This window comes from Diceros bicornis, chromosome 11, assembly GCF_020826845.1.
Source record: "Diceros bicornis minor isolate mBicDic1 chromosome 11, mDicBic1.mat.cur, whole genome shotgun sequence".
NCBI classification, from domain to species: domain Eukaryota; kingdom Metazoa; phylum Chordata; class Mammalia; order Perissodactyla; family Rhinocerotidae; genus Diceros; species Diceros bicornis.
The window spans coordinates 34981703-35004960 of record NC_080750.1 but is presented as its reverse complement, the minus strand read 5'-3'; the positions used below and the strand labels follow the sequence as shown (position 1 = coordinate 35004960).

At 41.9% G+C, this 23258-nt stretch overlaps 1 protein-coding gene across 4 annotated transcripts in view; it reads left to right on the top strand.

Annotated features, from left to right (window-relative positions):
* ZNF827 (zinc finger protein 827) overlaps window positions 1-23258 on the top strand; it is a 173415-nt gene that overhangs the window by 45839 nt on the left and 104318 nt on the right. For all 4 annotated transcript variants that reach the window (XM_058550145.1, XM_058550147.1, XM_058550149.1 and 1 more), the window contains exons 4-5: window positions 3012-3492; window positions 19617-19850. In XM_058550145.1, coding sequence (XP_058406128.1) covers window positions 3012-3492; window positions 19617-19850 — 715 coding nt within the window. The remainder of the gene's footprint in view (window positions 1-3011; window positions 3493-19616; window positions 19851-23258) is intronic.

The following is a 23258-nucleotide window of genomic DNA, read 5'->3' as shown; positions in this document are numbered from 1 at the left end:
TTTTCTCTTTTTGTGATATACCTTTAACGTCGAGAATTTAGAAAAACTGATAAACAAAAAGAATATGAAATTGACCCTCAGTCCGATCACACAGAATAACCATTATTATCATTCTAATGTATATCCTTCTATATTGATTGTATAGATTTATTTAAGGAAAAAAATGGGATTCTACTTTATTTGTTCAACAAGAACAGTATTTACTGTGTTCCTACTGGGTGCTAGGCACTGTGCATTTTTTTAAGCCTGCCTTTCCTCCTTAATGTATCGTGCAAATGTTTTTATGGCCAGTTGCGGAAGGAGCTTGTAAATGACTCCAGCTTCCTCAGGGTTGTCTTAGATTTCCATTAAGTCTTTTACAACTTTCCTGGATGAGTGAGTATACAGGAATTAAATGCGAAATTCATAAGCTAAAATTGAACAGAAAAGGCAAGGAGGATTGCTGAGATAAAGAACATTGGTGAAGTAATGGCAAGAAACTGGACAAGTGTCAGGGTGGTGACTTCTGCTAGTCTCAGGCCTGCCGTCTAAGGAGTAAGCCCCTTTCCTGCCTGGCCCAGTCCGCTAATGGGGGATGGAGTTGATGTTTCCCAAAGTTTCCTTGTGTTCATCCTACTGCTACCTGGAGACGGACCTAATGAGGTAACAGCGCCTTCTACTTCCCACCCCTTAGGGTGGGTGGTGTGCTGTTGGTGCAAAAGGACCGATCAGTAAGTCTGTCTCTACCTGACCCGGAAAGAATGACATGCCTTAGACAAGCATTTCTTCACATGAGCAAACTGAGAAGGATTTTAAATCCAATATTAGGTTAAAGAGAATAAAAACTGTAACAGAAAGTGTTTTTTGTCAGGAGAGAAGGAGGGGGAATACAACCGGAAGACGCGGCTAATACTTCTCTCACAGGCCAAGTGTGCTATGCAGCCCCTCCGGGAAGGTGTAGCTCAGAAAAAATTATAAGTGCGCAAGTCAGCACCACATCCACTGTTTTTCCTTTAAATGGTCACTAATTTTCCCACAGCTGAATATAGCAAGGCCAGGATCTGTTGGAAAAGAATCCACGTAACATACTTGCTCACTGCCTCTTTTTAATCCAGGGCTCCCTTTCGATTTTAGAATTTGGGCTCGGTCTCTGTCCTTTTCCTTCTTCCAGAAGCTGCTTCCGGAGCTTCTGTTCTTGGATTAGCTCCTCCTCTCCTCTCCTGGGTCAATAGATGTAAGGACACCTCTGAAATGGAATCTGCCCCATCGCACTGCTCGCAGGGACGACAGAAGCTCTCTGCCTTGTGACTGTTACCACCTGGTTCCGGGGCCTGCTTTTGGCAACACCTGTCAGGGTCCCTTGGGGCTCTGACCTGAGGCCCGCAAGGTGCCTGAATTGGGTATAGGAGGTGGTGGGGAATCTTCACAAGTCTGTGAGAAAGCAAATGAACAGGATCAGCTCCAGAGCGAAATCCCTTTGTTGTGAAAGAACAGAAAGGGATGGTGTTAACAGCCAGTGACAAACGGTGCGCGTCCCCACCCCCGACCCGCCCCTCCTGATCTGGCAGAGGGCAAGCCTTCTAATGAACAAGTCTTTGCTGCATCTGAATTTAAGTTTATCTGGTTATTTCTGTTGGGAAAGTCAGGCTTTGGGGGACCCAGAATCTCTTCTGTTGTTTTTTTCGAAAAGCCACAGTGGGGTGCTGTAGCGACAGGATCTCACCATTAACTTTTAATTTCTTTGCTTTTGTTGGTCACTTAACATTATTTAAAAGTATGTTTTGGCTGGTGAATAATACTTTTGGATTGCATTCAGAATGCATAAACAGCTGTAATAAAACTTGCTCTCTTGGAAAGGAAGCCTACACAGAGGGGCCAGGTGGTGCAGTGGATTAACAAACTAGCCTTTAACCTTTGTTAGACCTGGGTTCAAATCCCGCTTAGATCACCACTGAGAGAGGAGGGGTCAGTTTTGTTTTGGTTTTGAATTCCAATCACGTACTTGTTTATCCAGATCATACAATTCCCCAAATCACTTGGCCCAAATCTACACGATTGGCAATTTCTACGCAAGGGAGGGCCAGTCCTGAAATAGCAGGGTGTAGCAGGTCAGCGCTGAAGTACATTGGCAGAGATGAATGGGGAAGTTACAAGCTTATGAGCACCTGCCAGCTCGAAGCCTGGCTTGGGCCAGCGCAGTGATTTCCTCACTTTTTCAAGCACTAAATTTGGTAGTGACGGGAAGAAAGAAAGTTTCTCGCAATTTTTACAGGTATCGTGCCTGCAAGGCTGGAACTGGATTTAAAAGTCTGCATTCTTTCATTGCAGACATCAGAATCTGGAGCGTGATATAACCGCTTTTGGAAACACTGGTTTCGCCTTGCTGAGAATACTTCGTGGGGATCAGACCTTGGTTTCTCTTCCACTCTATTTCTTCATTTTTTCATTGCTCAGGTCACTCACTCTGGGGTCTCAATTTCCCTGTCTATGAAACAGGAATACCCTGGAGACGTTATTTTTCCACGTTCTTAATTACCTAGAGAAGCATTTTGAAAATTGAAATTATGTTTGCAAAACATAACTAATGCTCTGGGTGACAATAATTGGGTACATGCAAAGTATTATTATTGTGAGAGGCATTACTTGACGAGGTTACCTCTTTTGACCCCCAACTAGTAATTAGATAAGTTCGCATTGTGCTGGGTTTATAATATTTTCTCTGAAGACATCAACCGAGTTTGGATGACTACAAATATTAGGAGGGTTCTACCCAAAATGGCCTCCAGTGTCAGATAGCATTCTCAGTTGTGAGTGTGGCTCTAATGATGGACTCTTAACCTACGTGGACCTGCTTTATGTTTAGGGTTCAACCTCATTATCTGGAGCACCATAATGAATGCTCCTCTGGGTATAGTGTTTCCTGGGCCAGCGCTTCATACTGTGAGTAAATTGTGGATGATAGTGTGGATGTACAACAAGGCATTTGCCATAAACACATGGTGGATAGCTCACTCTTCTTGCTTCTTCGTCAGGTTCATCAGCACCAGGACCGGGGAGAGACCTTTCAGTGCCAGCTCTGCCCTTTCACTTCCTCACGCCACTTCAGCCTGAAACTCCACATGCGTTGCCATCAGCACTTCCTGAGGACAGAAGCCAAGGTGAAGGATGAGATCCCAGACCCAGATGTCAAGGGATCTCCCCACCTCAGTGACAGTGCCTGCCTGGGGCAGCAAAGGGAAGGAGGAGGGACAGAGCTAGTGGGAACCATGATGACGTCCAACACTCCAGAGAGGACTAGCCAGGGTGGGGCTGGCGTCTCGCCTTTGCTGGTGAAGGAGGAACCCAAGGACGATAACGGCCTGCCAACCTCCTTTACCCTGAATGCTGCCGACAGGTCGGCCAACCACACAAAGCTGAGAGACCCCTCCGAGCATGTGGCCAACAGTGCGTCAGCATTGTTCAGCCAGGACATCTCTGTTAAGATGGCGTCTGATTTTCTCATGAAGCTGTCAGGTACTTGCAGAGGGTTGTATTCTTTCTCTCTCTCTCTCCACCAGTATTCTATCTATTAAACGAGCTTGTAGGACTAGATGATTTCAGGATCCCTTAAAATTTGAATAGTTTGCACTTTCCTAAATGTTCTCCTTGACTTTTTTTTTTTGCAGTCCTTTGGAAGTAGACATTGCTGTGATTTGGGTCTAGAAACAATAGGGATTGTTGATTTCCTTCTGGTTTTCCCCCTTGATGGGTTCTTGTTGTGGGGGACAGGTCACGTGGTGAGCCCAGTTGGTGGCAGTTCTTCGTGTGACTTTTGTGTGAACTTGTCTCTGCATTGGGTTTTTTGAGGTGCTTGTATGGAATATCTCATTTTGCCTTATTCAAGTTCTTTATTGCCTTAATTTGAAAGATTTTTAAAGGACATACATACAGAGAATACTATTAGGAATTATGGTTTTAAAATTTGAGCAAATGATAAAAATTATCTTTAATTTTTTCTTCTAGTGGAAAATTTCTTATTGTGGTAAAATATACCTGACGTGAAATTTACTGTTTTTAGTATACAGTTCTTTGGCATTAAGCACATTCACATTGTTGTGTAACCATCACCACCATCCGCCTCCTGAACTTTTTCATCGCTCAAAACTGAAACCTTGTACCCATTAAACAATAATTCCCATTCCACCCTCGCCTCAGCCTCTGGTAACCACTATTTTACTTTCTGTCTCTATGAATTTAACTACTCTAGGTACCTCATGTGAAGTGGAATTAAAAAAATTTTTTTTAACATTTTTTTCCAACTGCCCTAATGCCTTTTGGAAAGAAGCTGGAGTAAAAGTTATAAAAATTTATTATTGATCGGCATCACTTTCGCCATCAAATTATATATGATTTTTTTTTTAAGTTTTTGTCCTTTTTTTTCGATTTCTTTGATTAAGTTGTGGAGTCGAATAGGGGGTGTAGAGATGTTGAGGGAGCACTATTTTTCCTGACTTTTTTGGAAGGCTAAAACGTGTGGGATCGTGCTGCTACTCATTACCTTTTTAAAAGTATGATTTTAAATTTTAAAAGAGACGTGGAGGGTGGAGAAAGGTCAACTGAGAATTGGTTCTGTCTTTCAGTGAAGACGGCAGTCCCCACGATGATTCCCAAATGCCATTTCAGCTCTTTGGAGATTGACAATACCCTTTTAAATGGAGAATAATTGGTCACCGGCTTCCTTTAAATGGACTGTGAGTCACATTTCACTAAATGTCATTGCCAGGTGAATTAGAGGTTCAGCTTCCCTCTGAAGTCCCTGCGCTCTATGACACTTCAGGCAGGTCTTTTGGAATGTCCCCATCACCCCGGATCTTTGCCCCTCAGGAGTGGGCGACACTCGTTGGAAGAAATGAGGAAAGGTAGAGGGTGGAAATGAGGCGTCACAGAAATGGACTGAGGAGAAGAGAGCAGAGACTGTTACTGTGAGGGTCCCCAGTCTGCAGCGAGAGTCAGGAGGCCCCCTGCTGGAAATGACAAAGTCTCAGGAATTAAAATGCGTCTGACTGGCACTGAAGAACAGGGCTCTCTACCCCTCTTCCCCCCACCTTCTCCCTCTTGCATCCCAATCCAGGGGAAAATGTGCTTTTAGAGACTTTGAGTTTTATATTTAAATATTTCTGAAGATGTGAGGAAAGCGCATGTTTCTCATTTTCTTTTTGCTGATCCTTTAGGTTTTCACCTCCAGGGGATCTCTGGTTCTTCCTTGATGGTCTATCCTGCCAATATTACAGCAAAAAGGGCTCCTGTTCTGGGCCCTTCTAGGGCAGTTCCACGGGAAGGAATGCAGACGGTGTATTCACTTAGCATAGCTTAGGAAGGGGGACGTCTCCTTACTTAGACAGGGGAAACTAAGTGGGGGTGAGGAACTCTTAGTTAAGGGGTTAGTCCCTTTACTCCATGACTCCAGCAAGTTTTTAAATTGGAAGGAAGGTGAGGGAGGATGAAGGAAGGTTTGGTTTTTGGATAAAATGCTGGTGGTTGATCCACTGCTCCTACTGGGCTCAGCTTTGAGCGCCCCCCATCAGGCTGTAAATAGCTCCAGACCCAGTCTCAGGGAGTGTAAGACAAGGCCTGCGGCTCCTGAGAGCCAGGATTGCAAACAGGAAAGACACAAGAGGAGAAGCCAGTTGGTAGGTTGGGTGAAAAACTGCACACCAAAGCCTTATACTGTGATCTGTTTTCTCAGTTAGCTATTGACGGGGACGTGTTTACATTTGGCAGTCAGAGTATTTACTGACTGATCAATTGGCATAAGAAAACAGATAAGAAATGCACACTATTTATGCAAAAGGCCCATACAGCTATTTTATGGTGGCTTACTAGAGGTCCTGAAACCTGACTTGTATGCACTGTTACCTAGCAACCTGTTATAAAGTCACCGGGGAGTGAGGGGAGTGAGATGCATCGGTAATTTTTTGTGTGTGTGCATATTTGGACGTAAATGTAAACTTGGTGGCTGTGGCAATGCAGCCCCCACGAGGAGAAGATATGTTAAAAGGAAAGGAATACATTTTCTGGAGGGATTTTTTTTTTCAATTCCGCTAACTTTCTGGTTGGTCAGATTCTATAATTGATAACTGCTGTCACTGTGGTGCTCTACCTGGCTGTGTCTGTGGCTATGATCGAGGGATCCAAAGGCTAAATCCCAGGGAGCTGCTGCTGAGTTTCTAGCTCCTTCCCTCATCAAATGTGGTGCAGTAGTGGTTAGCATCGGGCCATGTCCCTCGGAGTCATAAGGGCGCCGTTGTTCTTGCGACAAATTTTTGAGCTGGGTTCTGTGTGTGCACCTGCTGGGACTGTAGGGTGCAGCTGTTTGTGGGCACGGAGTCTGCAAGTCCCTGTGCCAGCCACATCACTGTCTGCAGAACTGGAGCACAGTGACAAATTCAAGCATGCACATACCTACTTGTTTCCAAGAGAGAGATGGAAAACACTTGATTCTTTCTTGCATGGTTATTAAGGGGGGTCTTTCTTGCCCCTTCAACTAAAACTAAGCATAAAGATGATTTAAGGGAACCCAGAGGGATTGAAAATTGCTGGTGGAATGCGGTTTTGAAAGGACTCTAAATCCTTCACCCACCCCTACCCACGTTTTGAGGTTTCTTGGGGTATGTGATTGTGAAATCAAACCCTTTCTCCAATGATCAACTATTCCTCTGCCTGAGTCCACGCTTAACATTCCTTGGTCCTTCGAGATTAGTGTCGCTCCCTAGAAGTGAGGCTCCCAGGCTCAGCAGCATAATTGATTCAGGGAAGAGGATGGGGCAGCCCCTGCTGCTGGCTTTCTGGGCTGACAGAAAAAATAGTTTCGTAAACTTTGCTCAGGGTGTCAGCCTAGGATGCAGACCTTTGAGGGCTACAGCCCTACGTATTTGTACGAGTCTTTCTTGGGAGCCAGAGACATGTGCATGTCAGGGCAAGTGATCCTGTGGTCTCGTGACTGTGGGGTACAGGGGAGGGGTGCTTACCCAACCATGGAGCACCTGAGTTCCTGCTGCTTCTGGGCCTTCCCTCCCTTCTCCAGCACCAGTTCTAACCTCAGCTGCACATTACACTTACCTGGGAGTTTCTTACAAATGCCAGGGCCCAGCCCCACTCCCAGAAATTATGATTTAGTTGATCTAGGATAGGGCCTAGACATTGGTATTTTCTTTAAAATCCTCAAATAATTCTAACGTGCAGCCAGGACCAAGGCCCACTGATGTGGAATATAAACTTGGTACAGTTTTTTCAATACAGCTATGTTTTTTTTTCAGTACAGCTCTCTTTCCTTGCTTTCCATCTCAGACCATGAAAAGGGGCTTGGTGATGTGAAATGGGTCTGAGGCCTTCACCATAGGTCAAGGTTGACATGAACGAGAGGCCTGGGTGAGTCACGTCCATTGAACCCCGTGTTTTTCCTCGTGGGGCCTCATGACAGGAGACTTAAAAGAGGCATCTTAATGTTCTCTAGTTAGAACTAGAAAGTCTCAAGACTCATTTAGAGCATCAGGGAGCTGGGAGTATAATCATTAGATGCCTGATTAAAAGTTGCCTGCAATGGCCTTACATCATTTCTCTTTCTGAAAACTATACTTTTCAAGATACAAAATTTAATTCTAACTCTCCAAATTAAAACCAAGCGGTTGACAGAAACTTGGCACCTCAGTTGTTGGCTGGGAATATCTTTTTGTCTCTAGTTTTCCAAAATAAAAGATACAAGTCATTTCAACTATTTTTAATTTAGAAACTGGCAAAAAAAAAATGTTATACTGTCTCCCACATTATATTAATTTTATAAAATTGAGTCCAAAATAATTTTAAGTAGGAGAGATGGTTTTTTTAAAGCAGTGACTTACACATGGGTACAAGCTGAATTGTTCCTGAATTATTAGAACTCAGCCATAAAATAGCCAAGGTTTTCTTGTATAAATGAAAGAGAGCTAGTGAATGTGTTTGTGTCATATCTTGCAGTTTCCTCTAGGCCTTTGTTCTGCCTCTTTTGTCTATTTCACACAATTTTATTCATCTCTGGTTACAGTTAGACTGTAAATGGCAACTGTCTTATCCTGTGATACCTTTGTTTGTGCTGCTGGAGAAGGAGGGATGGGAGATGCCCGGTAAACCAGGTCGTCCTTATTGCCTGGTGGCTCTGATTGGCTTTCTGTAAAACATCTGAAGAACTGAGCCTTCTTACAAGTGAATCCACCTTTGTGCTATTCACATCCTAAGACTGCAGTGGCAGGAGCCGAGGCTCTCCCACTCCACACCTCCAGGTTTGCCTTCCCCCATGAGTTTATTTATTTATTTATTTTTTGTGAGGAAGATTAGCCCTGAGCTAACATCCGATGCCAATCCTCCTCTTTTTGCTGAGGAAGATCGGCCCTAGGCTGACATCTGTGCCCATCTTCCTCTACTTTATATGGGACACCGCCACAGCATGGCTTCACAAGCGGTGCGTGTGTGTGTGCCCGGGATCTGAACCCTGGGCCGCTGCAGCAGAGCGCGAGCACTTAACCGCTGCGCCACTGGGCCCCCCCTCCCATGGGGTTATTTTTGATGACCTTCCTCTGCATCTCCAGTTGGCTCTTCTTTGTGCCCTGTCTTGCTTTTCTCATGATGGGTGCTCCCTGATCATGTGACTCCTTGACCCCGGTGTCAGCAGCTGCATTTAGTGCCTTATACATGTAGGCAGCCTGAATGCCCTTTTGAAATCCTGGGTTTCATTGACCCTGGTGGTGATTCATATGAGAGGGAGAGGGTACCTCTTGTTCTTCAGTGACTTGCTACTCCGTGAGACAAGGGCTGATCTGAGTCACAGAAGGGAGCAGGTGGCATTACAAGAAGGTGGGGCCTAGAGTTACACACACGTGCACAGAAACTTCCATGGATGGAGACTTTGAGACATTTACTCATTGTTTATTATTTTTCCTTAATCACTCATATAGTGCTTACTTTGTGCTGTTTAATTCATTTGAACTTCCTAACAACCCTATAGGTTGGTAGTATTAGTATTCCCATTTTACAGATGAAAACTGAGAAACGGAGAGGTTAAGAGACTTGCCCACCAGCCGGCCCGGTGGCACAAGTGGTTAAGTGCACGCGCTCCGCTGCAGCGGCCTGGGGTTCGCAGGTTCGGATCCTGGGCGCGCACCGACGCACTGCTTGTTAAGCCATGCTGGGGCAGCGTCCCATATAAAGTAGAGGAAGATGGCCACGGATGTTAGCTCAGGGCTAGTCCTCCTCACAAAAAAAAAAAGAGAGAGACTTGCCCAGATTTACACAGCTAATAAGTGGCAGAACTGGGATTCTAATCCAGGAGGCCTGGTTTCAGCGTTCCCTCTCCCAGGCCTCCTGTACCCCAAAACACAGAGTAAGGAAGCAGCAAAACTGGAAGTTGGCTCTGTTCTCTGCCTTTTGTTGTTGTAGAGTTAGCCAGAATCCCCAGCATGGAGCCATTCTCTGAAGGTTGTATGTTAGACACCACTGGAAGTTGCATTAATACTTTTAGGCTTTTCAGGAATTATTTAGTGCAAATACAGTAGTAACAGTAAGGCCAACTTATATTTCTGTAGAACTTTATAGTGTACAGCGTATTTCCAAATACATTGTCTTGTAACAAGCATGTAGATGAGGAAACCAAGACTCAGCATGAGTGACTGTAAAAGGGTCATGACTGGAATCCAGATCTTTCTTTCCTCACTGTGCTGGTTAGAGTATAGCTAATTCTAGAATTGCTCTGAGAATAATTTTTTTTTTCCCCTGAGGAAGACTGGCCCTGAGCTAACATCTGTGCCAATCTTCCTCTATTTTGCATGTGGGATGCCATCACAGCATGGCTTGATGAGTGGTGCATAGGTCTCCACCTGGGATCCGAACCCACAAACCCCAGGCCGCCGAAGTGGAGTGCGAGAACCCAACCACTACGCCACCAGGCCGGCCCCACTGAGAATAATTTTTTATCTTGATAGACCCTTGGGAAAATTTATCAGAGTCTATATTTCTGCAAAACTGAATTCAAGTCATTTTCTTTCTTCCCTCAGAAATATGTTTTCTTCTACTCACTACTACTGTTGCTACTATTGTTACTACCTCTACTGCTATTATTATAAGTGATATTACTAATCAGATGTGTTTACAGAGAGCCAGGCATTGTGCCAACAACTTCATGTAATTTCTCATTTAACCCTCCCACAGCCTTATGGGATCAATAACATTAAACCTATTTTATAGATGAAGAGGCTGAGGCTTAAAAGGTTTCAGCTACAAGGGGCAAAACAAAGATTCAGCACCGCCTAACTGCAGAACCTTGGCTAGTGACCACTTAATTAGCTATTACCTAATTTTTTTCCCCGGTTGAGCCGACTGTCTTTTGACCTCCGTCTGCTTCACTGTTTATTTTCTTTGGCTTCAAACCATGGCATCATTTCTAATGCATGCTAATTCAGTCACTAATCTGGTTAAATTTTTTGTGCCTTTAAAATATATCTATAATCCATCCCTTCACGTGCAGCCTTTCCTGGTCGTCACCTCACACCTAGACAGCTTGCCCCTCCAGCTCCCTCCCTGGTGCCTTCTCCACCCCAGCAGGCCCTCCAAAGCATTCTGATGGACTCTTCTTCCAATTCGTCTAGCATCAGGTTATGCCCCTGCCTGGCTCCTTTCATCTGAGTCACTGTATCCCCACTCCTCTCGAGGAACAGGTTGACAGCCTTCGCCAGCTCATAGACACATCCCTCTCATTTCCATTTCTGTGCCTTCCCTCATGTTGTTCCAGGGGTCTGATAATTTGAACCATGGAGTTCCATATATCTTCCTCCTGTTAGATAAAATGGGGGAAACAAAAAACTTTTTCTAAAAAGAATTAATAATGTTATTAAAACTAAAGTATTTTCATGCATCTCTGACCCACAGTGATTCTGTATCTTTGTAGAGAATTTCTAGCAACGTTGGGGCCCATTCCTGTGATACCTTCCCCTACTGTCTGGCCTATGCAAATGCTAGCCATCTTTTTCAAGAATACTTTAGTTCCCACTTCTTCAATAAAACGTTTTCCTGTTATTCTGGTCTTTACTGCCCCTGCCCACCCCCATGAATTCCAGTGGTACTTAGTCTTTATCATCCAGGTTGCTGCTTGAATTATTGCTTATTGCAGTCTATTGCTTGTGTATTAGTCTTGCTTCTTCAGCTATGTTTCAAGGTGCTATGGGGGAGAGATAATGTTTCTTTTAGAACATCTTTTATCTTGGTACCATCCACACTGCGTTCCATGATGGATTATAAGAAAGATATTCCATTAGTCATATTTGGGAAGTCAGGTTTTCAGAGGTTTTAATATTATTCTACTTAAAAAAGATTTGCGAGGCTGGCTCAGTGGCGTAATGGTTAAGTTCATGTACTCCACTTCGGCAGCCCAGGATTCGCGGGTTTGGATCCCAGGCACGGATCTATGCACCGCTCATCAGGCCATGCTGTGGTGGCATCCCACATACTAAGTAGAGGAAGACTGGCACAGATGTTAGCTCAGTGACAATCTTCCTCAAGCAAAAAGAGGGAGATTGGCAACAGATGTTAGCTCAGGGCCCATCTTCCTCACCAAAAAAGAAAAAAGATTTGCAAATTCACAACCAGCTCCATAAGGCTGTAAAAAAGAAGATGAAATAGATTTGTGGTCTATGGAAAGAAAGCAGACTGTTCAGAGGGAGCCTCAAAGAGTATGAGCACCTGTCCCATGTTCCAAGACCTCAGCTTGCACAACCAAGTCTAAGAACTAGAGTTGGTCACACAGTTTGTTAAGTACCACACCATTCCACAATTTAGCAGCTCAAAACAATAGCCATTTAGTTAGCTTACGATTTTGTGGATTGACATTTGGGCATGGCTGAACAGGGTGCTTTTTCTGGTCTCTCCTGGGCTGACTCATCCATCTGCAGTCCATTGCCAGGTCAACTGGGAGCTGGCTGGTCTCGATGGTCTCAGCTGGAATGGCCTCTCTCTGTTTCCTAAGGTCTCTCATCCTTCAATGGGCTAGCCCAGGATCGTTCACATAGCAACTGGGCAGGGTTCCACAGGAGAGAGCAGAAGTGCACAAGGCTCCTGGAGGCTAGGCTCAAAACTGGCCCACCATCCCTTCCACCACCTTCTATCGACCAAAGCAAGCCACAACTCCAGTCCAGATTCAAAGAGTGGGAAGATTTACTCCACCTCTCGATGGGAGGATCTGCAAAGTCACATTGCAAAGGGGTGGGCTTTCAGGGAGGGGAATCATGATGGCCGCTTTACAGTCTACCACGGCCCAGTGTTCTTCACACTCTCTGGGTGTTTCACAATGACAAAAGTCATTTAAAAATCAGTGTATAAACCAGAATGTTGGCACAGTAATTTAAAATGACAAGTGTAACAATCAAGAGGACATGTTATTTGGGGCAGATGGTCACCAACTTCCCCGGAAAGTGTTGGAAATATATTATCCAATCTTTAGGTTTTCTTTTTTCTAGTCTCAAATCACTTCATGCTGTTCATACATTTCTTCTTTGGATGTGTTAATAGTATGAATTTAAAATACAGCTTTCTTTCACATTTACTCATGGCTTGATCGGTTTTCCAGGACTTGCCCTTCCTGCTTTTGACGAGGGAGATATCCTGTCTGTTAAGTGGATTACTGCAGGTAGCTACTTTTGCTCATTATGTGTTGCCGTTAGTAGTTTAGTTCACACAGGAAAACTTTATTTATTTATTTTGAAGTTCTTGAGACACTGTTCATTGTTATTACCCTTGACCCTTCTCCAGAGGCTGTTGTGTTTTCCCTTTGTCACTATGTCTGTAATCGGAGTAGCTGTCATGGGGGACCCGTGCGTTCTTGGTTTGGGGACATAGATCCTGAAATGTGGCCAACGATTAGCTCAGGTGGGGATAAGAAATAGAAGATGGTTACAACTTCACCAAACACTAATTATAAAACTACTCAAGGCAAATTAAGTAGTTGACCTTATTAGAGGGCAAGATTTAAAAATATTTAGCTAACGTTGTAAACATTCTATTTGAATATAATATGCTTAACATCTAAAAGTAATGCTCTACTGTTATTAATTATTATTTAATTAAATCTTGGCTCTCCTTATGATTTCAGAAGGCAATTTATTTTTTTCTCACCCAAAGTGCCTCAAATTGTCAAAATATCCCAGGTCCCCAGCCAGAGTGTACGTACTTAACTATGCTTACAAGGGAACTTGGGTAGTTAGAACAGCACTGATTTGTAATCTGCAGAGTTGAGCTCTGATTCTGGGTCTATCATTAACGAGCTCTGTGATTTTAAAAAGGTCATATCATTCTCTCAGCCTATGTTTCCTGATTGTGAAATAAGGGAATGGAAAACAGTGATGGTTTTCATTTTGTTTCTTTGTTTTTTCAAACAAAATCTTAAGTGCAGACTCAATATAGAAAACACTTAGAATATGTATTTTTTAATATAACTTTATTTTTTAAGTTCACATTTATTATATTTATTTATTTAAAAAGTCCAGCCATTGGAAAACAGTTGCTATTAGATAAGCGCAAAACATGACATTAGTGTTGTGTTGGGGCAAGATCTTACAGCAGTATAAGCATCTAGAATATTTCTAAATTTATTTTACTGATTGCAGTTTCAAGAAACTGCACGGGGACGACGTGGCAAATGAGAGCAGATTTTTAAGAATTCACCTTGTAATCTCAGGATCTCTTTAATTAAATTTATCCAGCTTCTTGAAAGAATACAACAATAAAAAGGTTTTGCTTCAAAGTTGACAACATTTAGCAACTGCTCTCATTACTTATCATAATAAATGGCAGACGAGAACATCCAAAACTTTCAATATGCACTAAAGCCATCTGTAATTCTACATTAACTTCTTGGTTATTACTCAATTAACTGTTATTTGGAAATTTATTTAATCTCTCTGGTCTCAGATTACTCATCTGCAAAATGGGGATAATAGTAGTACCTACTTCAGAGGGTTGTTGGAGGATCAGATAAATTAATCCAGGTTAACACTTAGCATACTCTCTGGCCCATATTAAGTGCTCTATAAATGATAGACCCAGGTATAGCTATGTATCTACATATATCTATCTGTCTGTCAGCCACAATCAGAAGCTTCACCAAAGCAGATACACTGGAACCTACTCTGGCATTTAATCTAAGGTGGTGGTTCTCAACCAAGTGGTACCCAGGAGACAGTTGGCGGTGTCTAGAGAAATTTTTGTTTTCAAAACTGGGAAGTGCTTTTGGCATCTAGTGGGTAGAGGCCAGGGATGCTGCTAAACGCCCTGTAATGTGCAGGACAGTCTCCCACAGCAAATTATCCAGCCCAGAATATCCATGGTGCTGAGACTGAGAAAGTCTGATTTAAGACATGCACCTAGCCTCTAGTAGTACCGTGATTGTACAGTTTTACACGGACACATATGTACAGGCCTGAGGGTTTTGTTTTGTTTTGTTTTGGCAAGGAAGATTAGCCCTGAGCTAACATCTGTTGCCAATCCTCCTCTTTTTGCTGAGGAAGATTGGCCCTGGGCTAACATCCGTGCCCATCTTCCTCTACTTTATGTGGGATGCCTGCCACAGCATGGCTTAATAAGCTATGCATAGGTCCGCACCCGAGATCTGAACCTGCGAACCCCAGGCTGCCGAAGTGGAGCACGCGAACTTAACCACTACGCCACCGGGCCTGCCCCCAAGCCTGAGTTTTTTGAAAGATCATTGCATAGCCAACCACTTTCTTATTAATGACATATTACTAGAACTCTACCACTCCTATGATAGCAGGAGAAACTGCGTTACAAGTAATACACAAAACTGAATTAACTTAGCAACACGAGTTAACAGATTAGTGGTCTCCAGTGAGTTGCCGTTTTATGTATAACACAGCTGTGGGTACACATTTTAAAATTAAATTTTTAATTAGTTTAAATAATCTTAAAAACTTAAATTTGAAACAAACATTTGTCAGAACCCTGAAGCTTATCTTAGGGTTCCTTGGAACATTGTTTAAAAACCACTGATCTGCGGTCTCTTCGAGGTCCAAGAGTCTTCGGCTCTGCTTTAGGGTGAGGTAGTAAATAAAATTTTGAATGGCCCAGCTTTTTCATGTAGCAATTTAGCACTCACAAAATTGCCAGATTCTGAACTGAGAGAGAGCTCTGTTTTATTAAATTCAAAGAAAGTGTCATTTTCCTTCACCGGAGGGAATGGACAAAACAGAACAGAAGTAGTCATGTTGCAGTCCACTCCTCTTCCACCCTCTTGGTTAAATCTCCACAAAATTCTTTCCTACAAGAAAACATCCCTTACCTTCAGGTTACACCCCACCTTTCCCTTTCTTGTTAACAATGCTTAGTTTATACTATATCTCTTATTTTCCAAAACCCACAATCCAACTGTTTAGGTTAGCATCCGTCTTCAAGGTGCTTGGGCTGTCTTGGAGAGAAAGGAGAAAGCTGGGGTGCATTTTCAGCCAGAAACCTTGGAGTCTAGCATTTCTGTGATTTGGAGGAGTCAGTCTGTTAACCTCTTGGGACCATAGTTTCCTCACCTATAAAATGAAGGTAATAATAATACCTATCTGCTGTGGTTGACAGAAGAATCAGTTCTTGTTTAACTATTCAAATGCTAGTTGTACGCATTATTGGAACAAATTATGGTCTTTAAGGGAGTTATGTAGAGTTGTCCTGAGGAGGGCGCTTGGAAAGAATTTTGATGCAAACTAATGACACTTTGCTATAACTATGAAGAGGAGTTTCTTTTACAACTTGTTAATGCCTGCCTATTAGGCTTGGAAACTTCGAATCATTTTATCCCGGTGGCTTTCCCGTTCCTTTCCCCTATTAGCCATTATCTTGAATCCTTTGTAAATCCTTAGAAAGCCTATTTGTTTCCTTTAAATGGCAGCCCAACACCATTGAGTGTGTGAGCTTACAGATATACATAATTTATAATCAGAGTGGCTCAGGCCCTAAAACGTTTGGAACAAACAGTGAGAGGAGGGGCCTGTTGATTAACGGAGCTTCCTCCCTACGTTAAAAGTGGAATATCTGGAAACTTTAAGATACATAAACAGAAGTGGGGGCAGGTGCTTGAAGTCCGTTATGAATTGAGTTCTGTATGTGCACAAATCTTTTTGTTGGTAGTAAGAGTGAAGTAAAGACTAGGCAGTAAGTCATAAATTATTGCTTTTCTTTTAGCAATTTCCCCAAAGAAAAAAGAAAACATTTTTAATTCCACCCTTCTCTGTAGAAAGAGAATGTTTTTTTTTTTAAGATAATAAAAAACGATGGCAATTTTTCAGTCACAATTATTTTAAAATACGGGCTTTATGTACTATTCTAGGTTTAAATATTTCTGGTAATTGAAAGAAAGCAGGGTAGCCTTCATCTTTCTATTTTTACATCTTCTATTTAGATCCAAGTGTTTGGGAAATTAAAACTTGGGTAACCGAATGTTTCCCACGTGGTTTTTGATATGCCATTAGCTATATTTATATTTCCCTAGCACCTTACTAATTTTACGCCATTCTTGACAATGTCAGAATGAAAACCAGGTATGAAGTGCCTTGCAAATTTATAATCCAGCAACATACAGCTTGCCTCTTATTTTTTTAAGTGTCTTATTGAAGTTCTGTTAAATCTGGGTTGTACTAACAATGCTAAGTATCTTTATCTTTTTTCTTAAGTCCTATGTATCATGTATTCTGACTAATGCTCCTAGACACTACCTGTATCTTCAGAGAGCATCAGCCTGGTGGTTGCCTTCTCTAGAAGTTGCAATTTGCTTCTAGGGCCTCAATAGTTTCTTATGGCTTTCCTAGCCTCACCTTAGAATTTTTTAAAGTTTTAAAATAAAAGATACAGCACTGAAGCATTTTTAAAAATACATAATCATTCACTTTATGTTATTCCTTTCCAAAGAGTCAAAGTTACAGGCTTAATAGACAACACACCATTTAATTATTCTGTTGTGACTAACTAGGATGCTCTTGGAAAAAGATGTTATGAAGGGTTCTGGAAGAAAGGCTTAGGGCAAGAGAAAGCTTTAGGAGGTGGCCAGCAAAACTCCCCAGGAAGTGGTTGAAAGGGGAGAAGTGTGCTAAACAGAGTCCTCTTAGGAGCTACCTTCCTGGTAGAGGTCAGAAATACATACTTGAAGATTCTTCCAGGGACTGTCTTTATTCCCTTTGGTTCAGACTCCGATGGCACTGTCCCCAAAGGGCTAGATTTTAAGCACTTTCCTTGAGATTTTTCTGGACTCCTCCTTTAGTAACGTCAAAGTCCAACTAATTATTCAAAGACACCTCAGTAAACACTGTGGCGTAGGTAGCAGGGCTTTTAACTTTATCTCTGTCTTATCCCCAATCTAATGATCAGATCCGGGGAAAGCACTTCTGATTGCTTTGGTGGAATATTTTGGGATTCTTAGTTTTGTTTACCACAGGTAATAGTGGAGCACCATCAGATGTCACTAATTTGTAGCCAACATGTTTTACTCATCAACAAATATATGTTGAGTGCCTACTGTGTGCCAGGCACTGATCTAGGCACTCAAGATAAGTCAGTGTTAAAGATCATTGCCTTCATGAAGCCTACCCTTGAGTTGGAGGAACAGACCATAAATGGTTAACATAATAAATAAGAAAATTATATAGTGTGTGATTAGTCTATTTGGGCTGCCATAACAAAATACCACAGGCTTAAACAACAGAAATTTATTTCTCACAGGTCTGGAGGCTAGAGGTCCAAGATCAAGGTGTTGGCAGGTTTATTTTCTCCTGAGGCCTCTCTCTCCTTGGCTTGAAGATGGCCGCCTTCTCACTGTGTCCTCACATGGTCTTTCCTCTGTGTGCACACATCTCTGGTGTCTCTCTTCTTATAAGGACACCAGTTATGTTGGATCAGGGCCCCACCTAATGGCTTCATTTAACCTTAATTACCTCCTTGTCTCCAAATATAGTCACAATGGGGGTTAGGTGTTCAACATATGAATTTGTAGGAGGAGGGAACACAATTCAATCCATAACAGTATGTTATCAGGTGAATAAGTGTTTTGGGGGAAAAAGGAAGATTAGAGTAGGGTAAGGGAAATTTGGAGTACTATGGGAGAGGGGGTTACAATTTTGGGCAGAATGGTTAAGGTAGACTTCATTGAGAAGGTGGGATTTCAGCAAAGACTTGAAGGTCAAGTTACATCCAAGTGTAGTTATAACAGCAACCAGAGGTGGAGGAGTGGTTGGTGGAGGTAGGTAAGGGACACAGGACGGGCAGGCCATGGATTGCATTCTAGTCCCAGCTCTTCATCTTTCTGGTAGTAAAACTTCCAAATGTTGCTTTAGCCCTCTGGAGTCCAGTTTCCAAATACGCTGCTCTGTGAAAACTTGTGATTCCAGAATGTACCTTCTTAGAGGGGCTTGAGGTGGAAAGAAAGGACTTGGAGCCTGTGTATTCTAATAAGCGTTACTAAAAACTTTGTACTAGGATGAGATCTTCTTTCTCAGAAGACAAACACACCTAATATCGCCAACCTAAAGTTCCTACTATATGACCCTTTAACAGGGAGCAAGATGCCTGTGAACGTGGCAAGTTAGTAGAAGAGGATGCTTGTCTTCGTTCTTGGTGTTTCCCGGGTAGTATGTAGCTCAGTGGGTGAAGGCTTGGTATGGTACAGCCAAGCCACAAAATCCATCCCATAATAGGCTAGTTAGCTCTGCCCTGACCACACACTCCACACCAACCAACCATGCTAAAAATGGAAAAAGGACATTAGTGGAAAAACTGGTGAAATCCGAATAAAATTTGGAGTTTAGGTCAGAGTTATGTGAATTTCTTAGTTCTGACACATGCACCATGGTTATGCAAGATGTTAACATTAGGGAATGCTCGGTGAAGGATATATGGAAACTCTTTGAATCATCTTTGCAAATTCTCTGCAAATATAAAATTATTTCAGAATAAAAAATTTTCTTTAAAAAATGCCCATTATGGACTCAGAGATGACTTGGGCTACAGACATGGACCAGAAAAACAATGCCAAGCACGTACCACACTTCTGTGGGTCAGTACTGTTAGCTTATAATGAGGCAAAGCGCTATATCTCTAGTCTGAGCTTTTCTCTTTGGCAAATTCTCCAACCTCACCTCACCACCCCATTCCACGTTTTTGCTTTGGGCATTGCCTCTGACTCATGTTTATATTCAATATCTTATGGCAGAATAACTGCCTGAAAGCACTATTCTATAATAGGATTACGTAGGGAGAGTGCTCATAGGTCAGGGAGGCAACAGCATATACAGGAAAGAAGACATTGAGGGAAAACGAAGAGAAAATGCCCAAACACTTTGTAAAGACAGCACGTCTTAAAATATGATAGGTTCGAAAGATTCAGAAGCCCACCCTCTTCAGACTCCTGCGCTCATGGAGGGTATTGTGTTTCTGTGCCCAGGGCCCACTGTATTTTGATCAAGTGGTGGTCCCTCCTGCGGTTAGCACAATGTGTTTGTGCATTCCTTCCTTCATAAAGTCGGGGCCAGCTAAGAGGGGGAGTGACCTTTTGTATATGTGTGTATATAATCCTCCCTTTCTTCTTTTGACAGCTGCAAATCAGAAGGAGCCCATGAATCTTAATTTTAAAGTGAAAGAGGAGCCTAAGGAGGAGGAGGCCGTCAGTGCCACCTTGCCTCGGTCCAGCTATGTGTTTAGCCCGGAATCTGAAGTGCCGGCCCCAAGCATCTCTGAAGACACGCTTAAGCCCCAGGATGGGAAGGGGAGTGTGCTAAGGCGGGATATGTCAGTCAAAGCAGCATCTGAACTTCTCATGAAACTATCAGGTACTTGATTTATTCTAGAATATTCACATTCTGGTCATTTCACTTGCAAGCCAGTGGGGCTGCTTCCTGCGTGGGTTATAATTAGCCTAATGGTGGCAATATCACATTATTGCTGTAAATTCAGGGATGATTGGATTACTTGGCTTAAATTCCTGTGTTGTGTGTATGAGTTTGTTTGCAGATGTTAGCTGTGTACCTGTCTTATCAAATACAGCCTTCTTTTCCTGAACATGACTGCGAATTGTTGGAAAACACTGCTGCTTTCTAAGATGATGTAGGTCGTAATTTTAAATGGATTCTAATGACATTCAAAGCACTTCTGCTAATTGATCAAAATATCTATTATTTTCTAATAGAGGACCTTGCATTTTGTTGTGTATTTATATTATACTATATTCTTTAAGAACCATTAAAAATATTTTTCTTAACTTAATAAGCAGTTGAGATGGCACTTGAAGTAATTACCAATAGAGTAGCAATGAGATTTTATGAATAGAAAATTTCATAATGGAATATTACAATAACTAATCTAAGTTCTTAAGGTGAATGAATAATTTTATTAGTATCTAAATGTAATCCCAGCCTGTCAGATGTTGGCAAAATGAGTTATAATTTGAAATTCTTGCATTTTGGATTCTTTTCCACCCAGTCTCCTATCTGCCCTATCCCCTTTGGAACAGGTAAAAATTTAGTGTCTTTTAAATTTAAAGGTATGACTTTCAGAACATGGAAAGAAAAGTTACATTAATAATACTTACCAAGTCATATCCCATCCTTAGGTCACTATGGTTTAAAAATGATTTTTAGAAACTATTCAAAATGCTAATATGAATCAAAAGCTGTTTTCAGTTTGTAACTTGCTGTACTTGAAAGATGTAAGCAAGACATGCGTTAGGGAGACTCCTCTGTGTGATTTTATCCGCGATTCTGTGTTTCTGGTTGACCAGTAGGTTGGAAAGTAAGACATTAATAGTGATTTACTTAGAGTCATTATATCAGAACAGTTGAAATTCCTGTATTTGCCAGTTGGTGGGGTTAAGAATTCTTTCCTTTGATGTTAATTCAAAACACATTGGAACTTCAGGGGTACATGATTTGTTATAGATAAAGCATAACAATTATTACATCCTTATTGTAGTCCTATTTTTCTAAACTGCAGTGATAGCGCAGCTTCTCCTATGTAAATGGAGGGTCTGGCAAGATTGCGCTGATTGCTGAAAGCTGCGAGTTAAAAAAAATGATGTTCAAGACAACATATTTTCATATGGTTGGAACCTCCCTCCTGTGTCAAAAGGTCTCAGTGACATAGAATAATCTGTCTGTTGTTTTTCCAGTCAATTCAGAGAGGTCACACAGCTCTTTTATTCTTCTCCCATGGCATAGACTTTCACATTATAATGACGTTAACTCTCTTCCAACAGTGACTCCTGTCCCCTCCTGATGGTAAGATTCTAGTGCACAATAATATTTCTATTTCAGAGTTCGCTGTGCAGCCAGTATTGTAAGCAGAGAAAGCTGGGGTGGCAACAAAAGATAATATGCAAAAATGAGATTTCAGGAAAGATGTTCTGCAAGGAAAACATGTTATCTTAATCCTTTTGGATGATGCGATTTGAGACAATGAAGTATGAAGTCATTTCCTTGGTAATAATGAGATCCCTCAAATAGAATACAGCTATGCAGCCATGCACATTTAATGATATTTGTGGACAGCAATGGCCCTTCTAAATGTTTATGTTGAGCTTTATTGAGTACATGTGCTGTGGCGTTCAACAATAGTTGAGTGGATGACATGGTCATATTTCCAAAGGGCATCTGCCCTGCTTTGTGGTTTGGAAGTGAAAACTTGTTTGAAGATTAAGATAACTATTTTTTGCCCTGAAAAAATTCCCCAGCATTCTATGTGCAAGAGACTTAGGTCACAGAAATATGCGTCACAGTCCCTACCCTCTAGGTGCTGTGGTCTAGTCAGAAGTGATCCAGGGCAGTGGAATCCAGTCAATGAGTGACTTTGCACTGGGAATCCCTGTTTCTCCACTCTAGCAGGCTGTAATCAGGTAAACTGTCAAGAAGTTTCCAAGTTAGTCCTAAAAATAGGTGTGTAACTTAAAAACAAATGTCTTTTCATTCCTAAGCCACAGGTAAAGAGGACTCACCCTTTATTATGTTCAAAGTGGATATTAGAGTTTTTAATCATGGATAGATCAGCGCTTTTGGAAGAAGGAAGATGTTAGGAAAAAACTTCCTATGCTCTTTCCTCGAGTTGTAATTTCAGCAATTTCAATGTTCATACCCTGAATGACATTTAAGTAAAGGATTTGTCAGTGTCTTCAGACCCCCTTTTCCATGATATTTCCTGTCCCTCTTTAGACGAGAGGAGTAATTCATTTCCCAAAGCATCTATGCAGGTTAGTCAGGGCTGCTCCAGGTTCCCCTCACCCCATACCACAAAGCGTTGCAGAAGGCATTCTTGTGAACGGGAGCCCCCATTGCTTCCTGCCTTGCTAATTTTCATTTACAGTCTTCTGTCAGACTGGGAAAAATGCTTTGGGTCAGGAAGAGTTGGGTGAGAAAAGTAAATCCCATGCATTATCATACATTTTTTTCCTTCTTTCAGTTTTGACCCAAGCAATAGTTAAGATGTGGAATAAAGGGACTTTTCTCCTCTGTTACTTATTTCTTTTAGATTGGAAGCTATGATCTGGTAGTTTAGGCCCTTTCAGTCTTTTCATTGAATTAATAAGAAGAAACTAGTCAACAGTTTTGGCTGCTTCATTTCCAGTTTTAAATTAATTTGTGTTAACTCCTTAACGATGGACGTTGGGCACATGGCCCAGTCAAATATGTGAAACTTTCCTATGTGGAGAAATCTCTGTAGGTATATTGTTTTCCAAATTGACGGTTATGGTTTATGGGAAAAACACAGATGAGTTGGAGAGTAGGCTAAATTTTTCATTAACTGCATGTTTAGGAAAATCTGAGTTTTCTTCCTTCCTGTGGCTCAAGTTCTATTTCCACTTATTAATTGGGAAAGTAAGTGCCTGACAGCTGGGCCAAGTAAATTGATTACCATAAAGAAAGCAATCCACTAGAAGGAAACCACTGGATGTCTGCAACTACCTGTTGTTATGTGACACAAGGCAGCCAAAATAATCAGACTTTTCTGCTCAGCATATAGTTGCCAAAGATAATTCCCAGTAGTTGTGATTTAAGGAGGCCAAAATTCTGAGGATATATAACATTAGACAGACTAAGAGAATCAAGTCAGTATTAAACTCTGGTTTTCCGATGTCTGGTAACCTCACAAACTTATGGAACTAGATGTTGTATCACAGATGTGATGTAATGCTGAAAATGACGCAGATTTTATCTGCTTTGTCTCTGCTGTGCTTTGAGAGAAATAGCTAG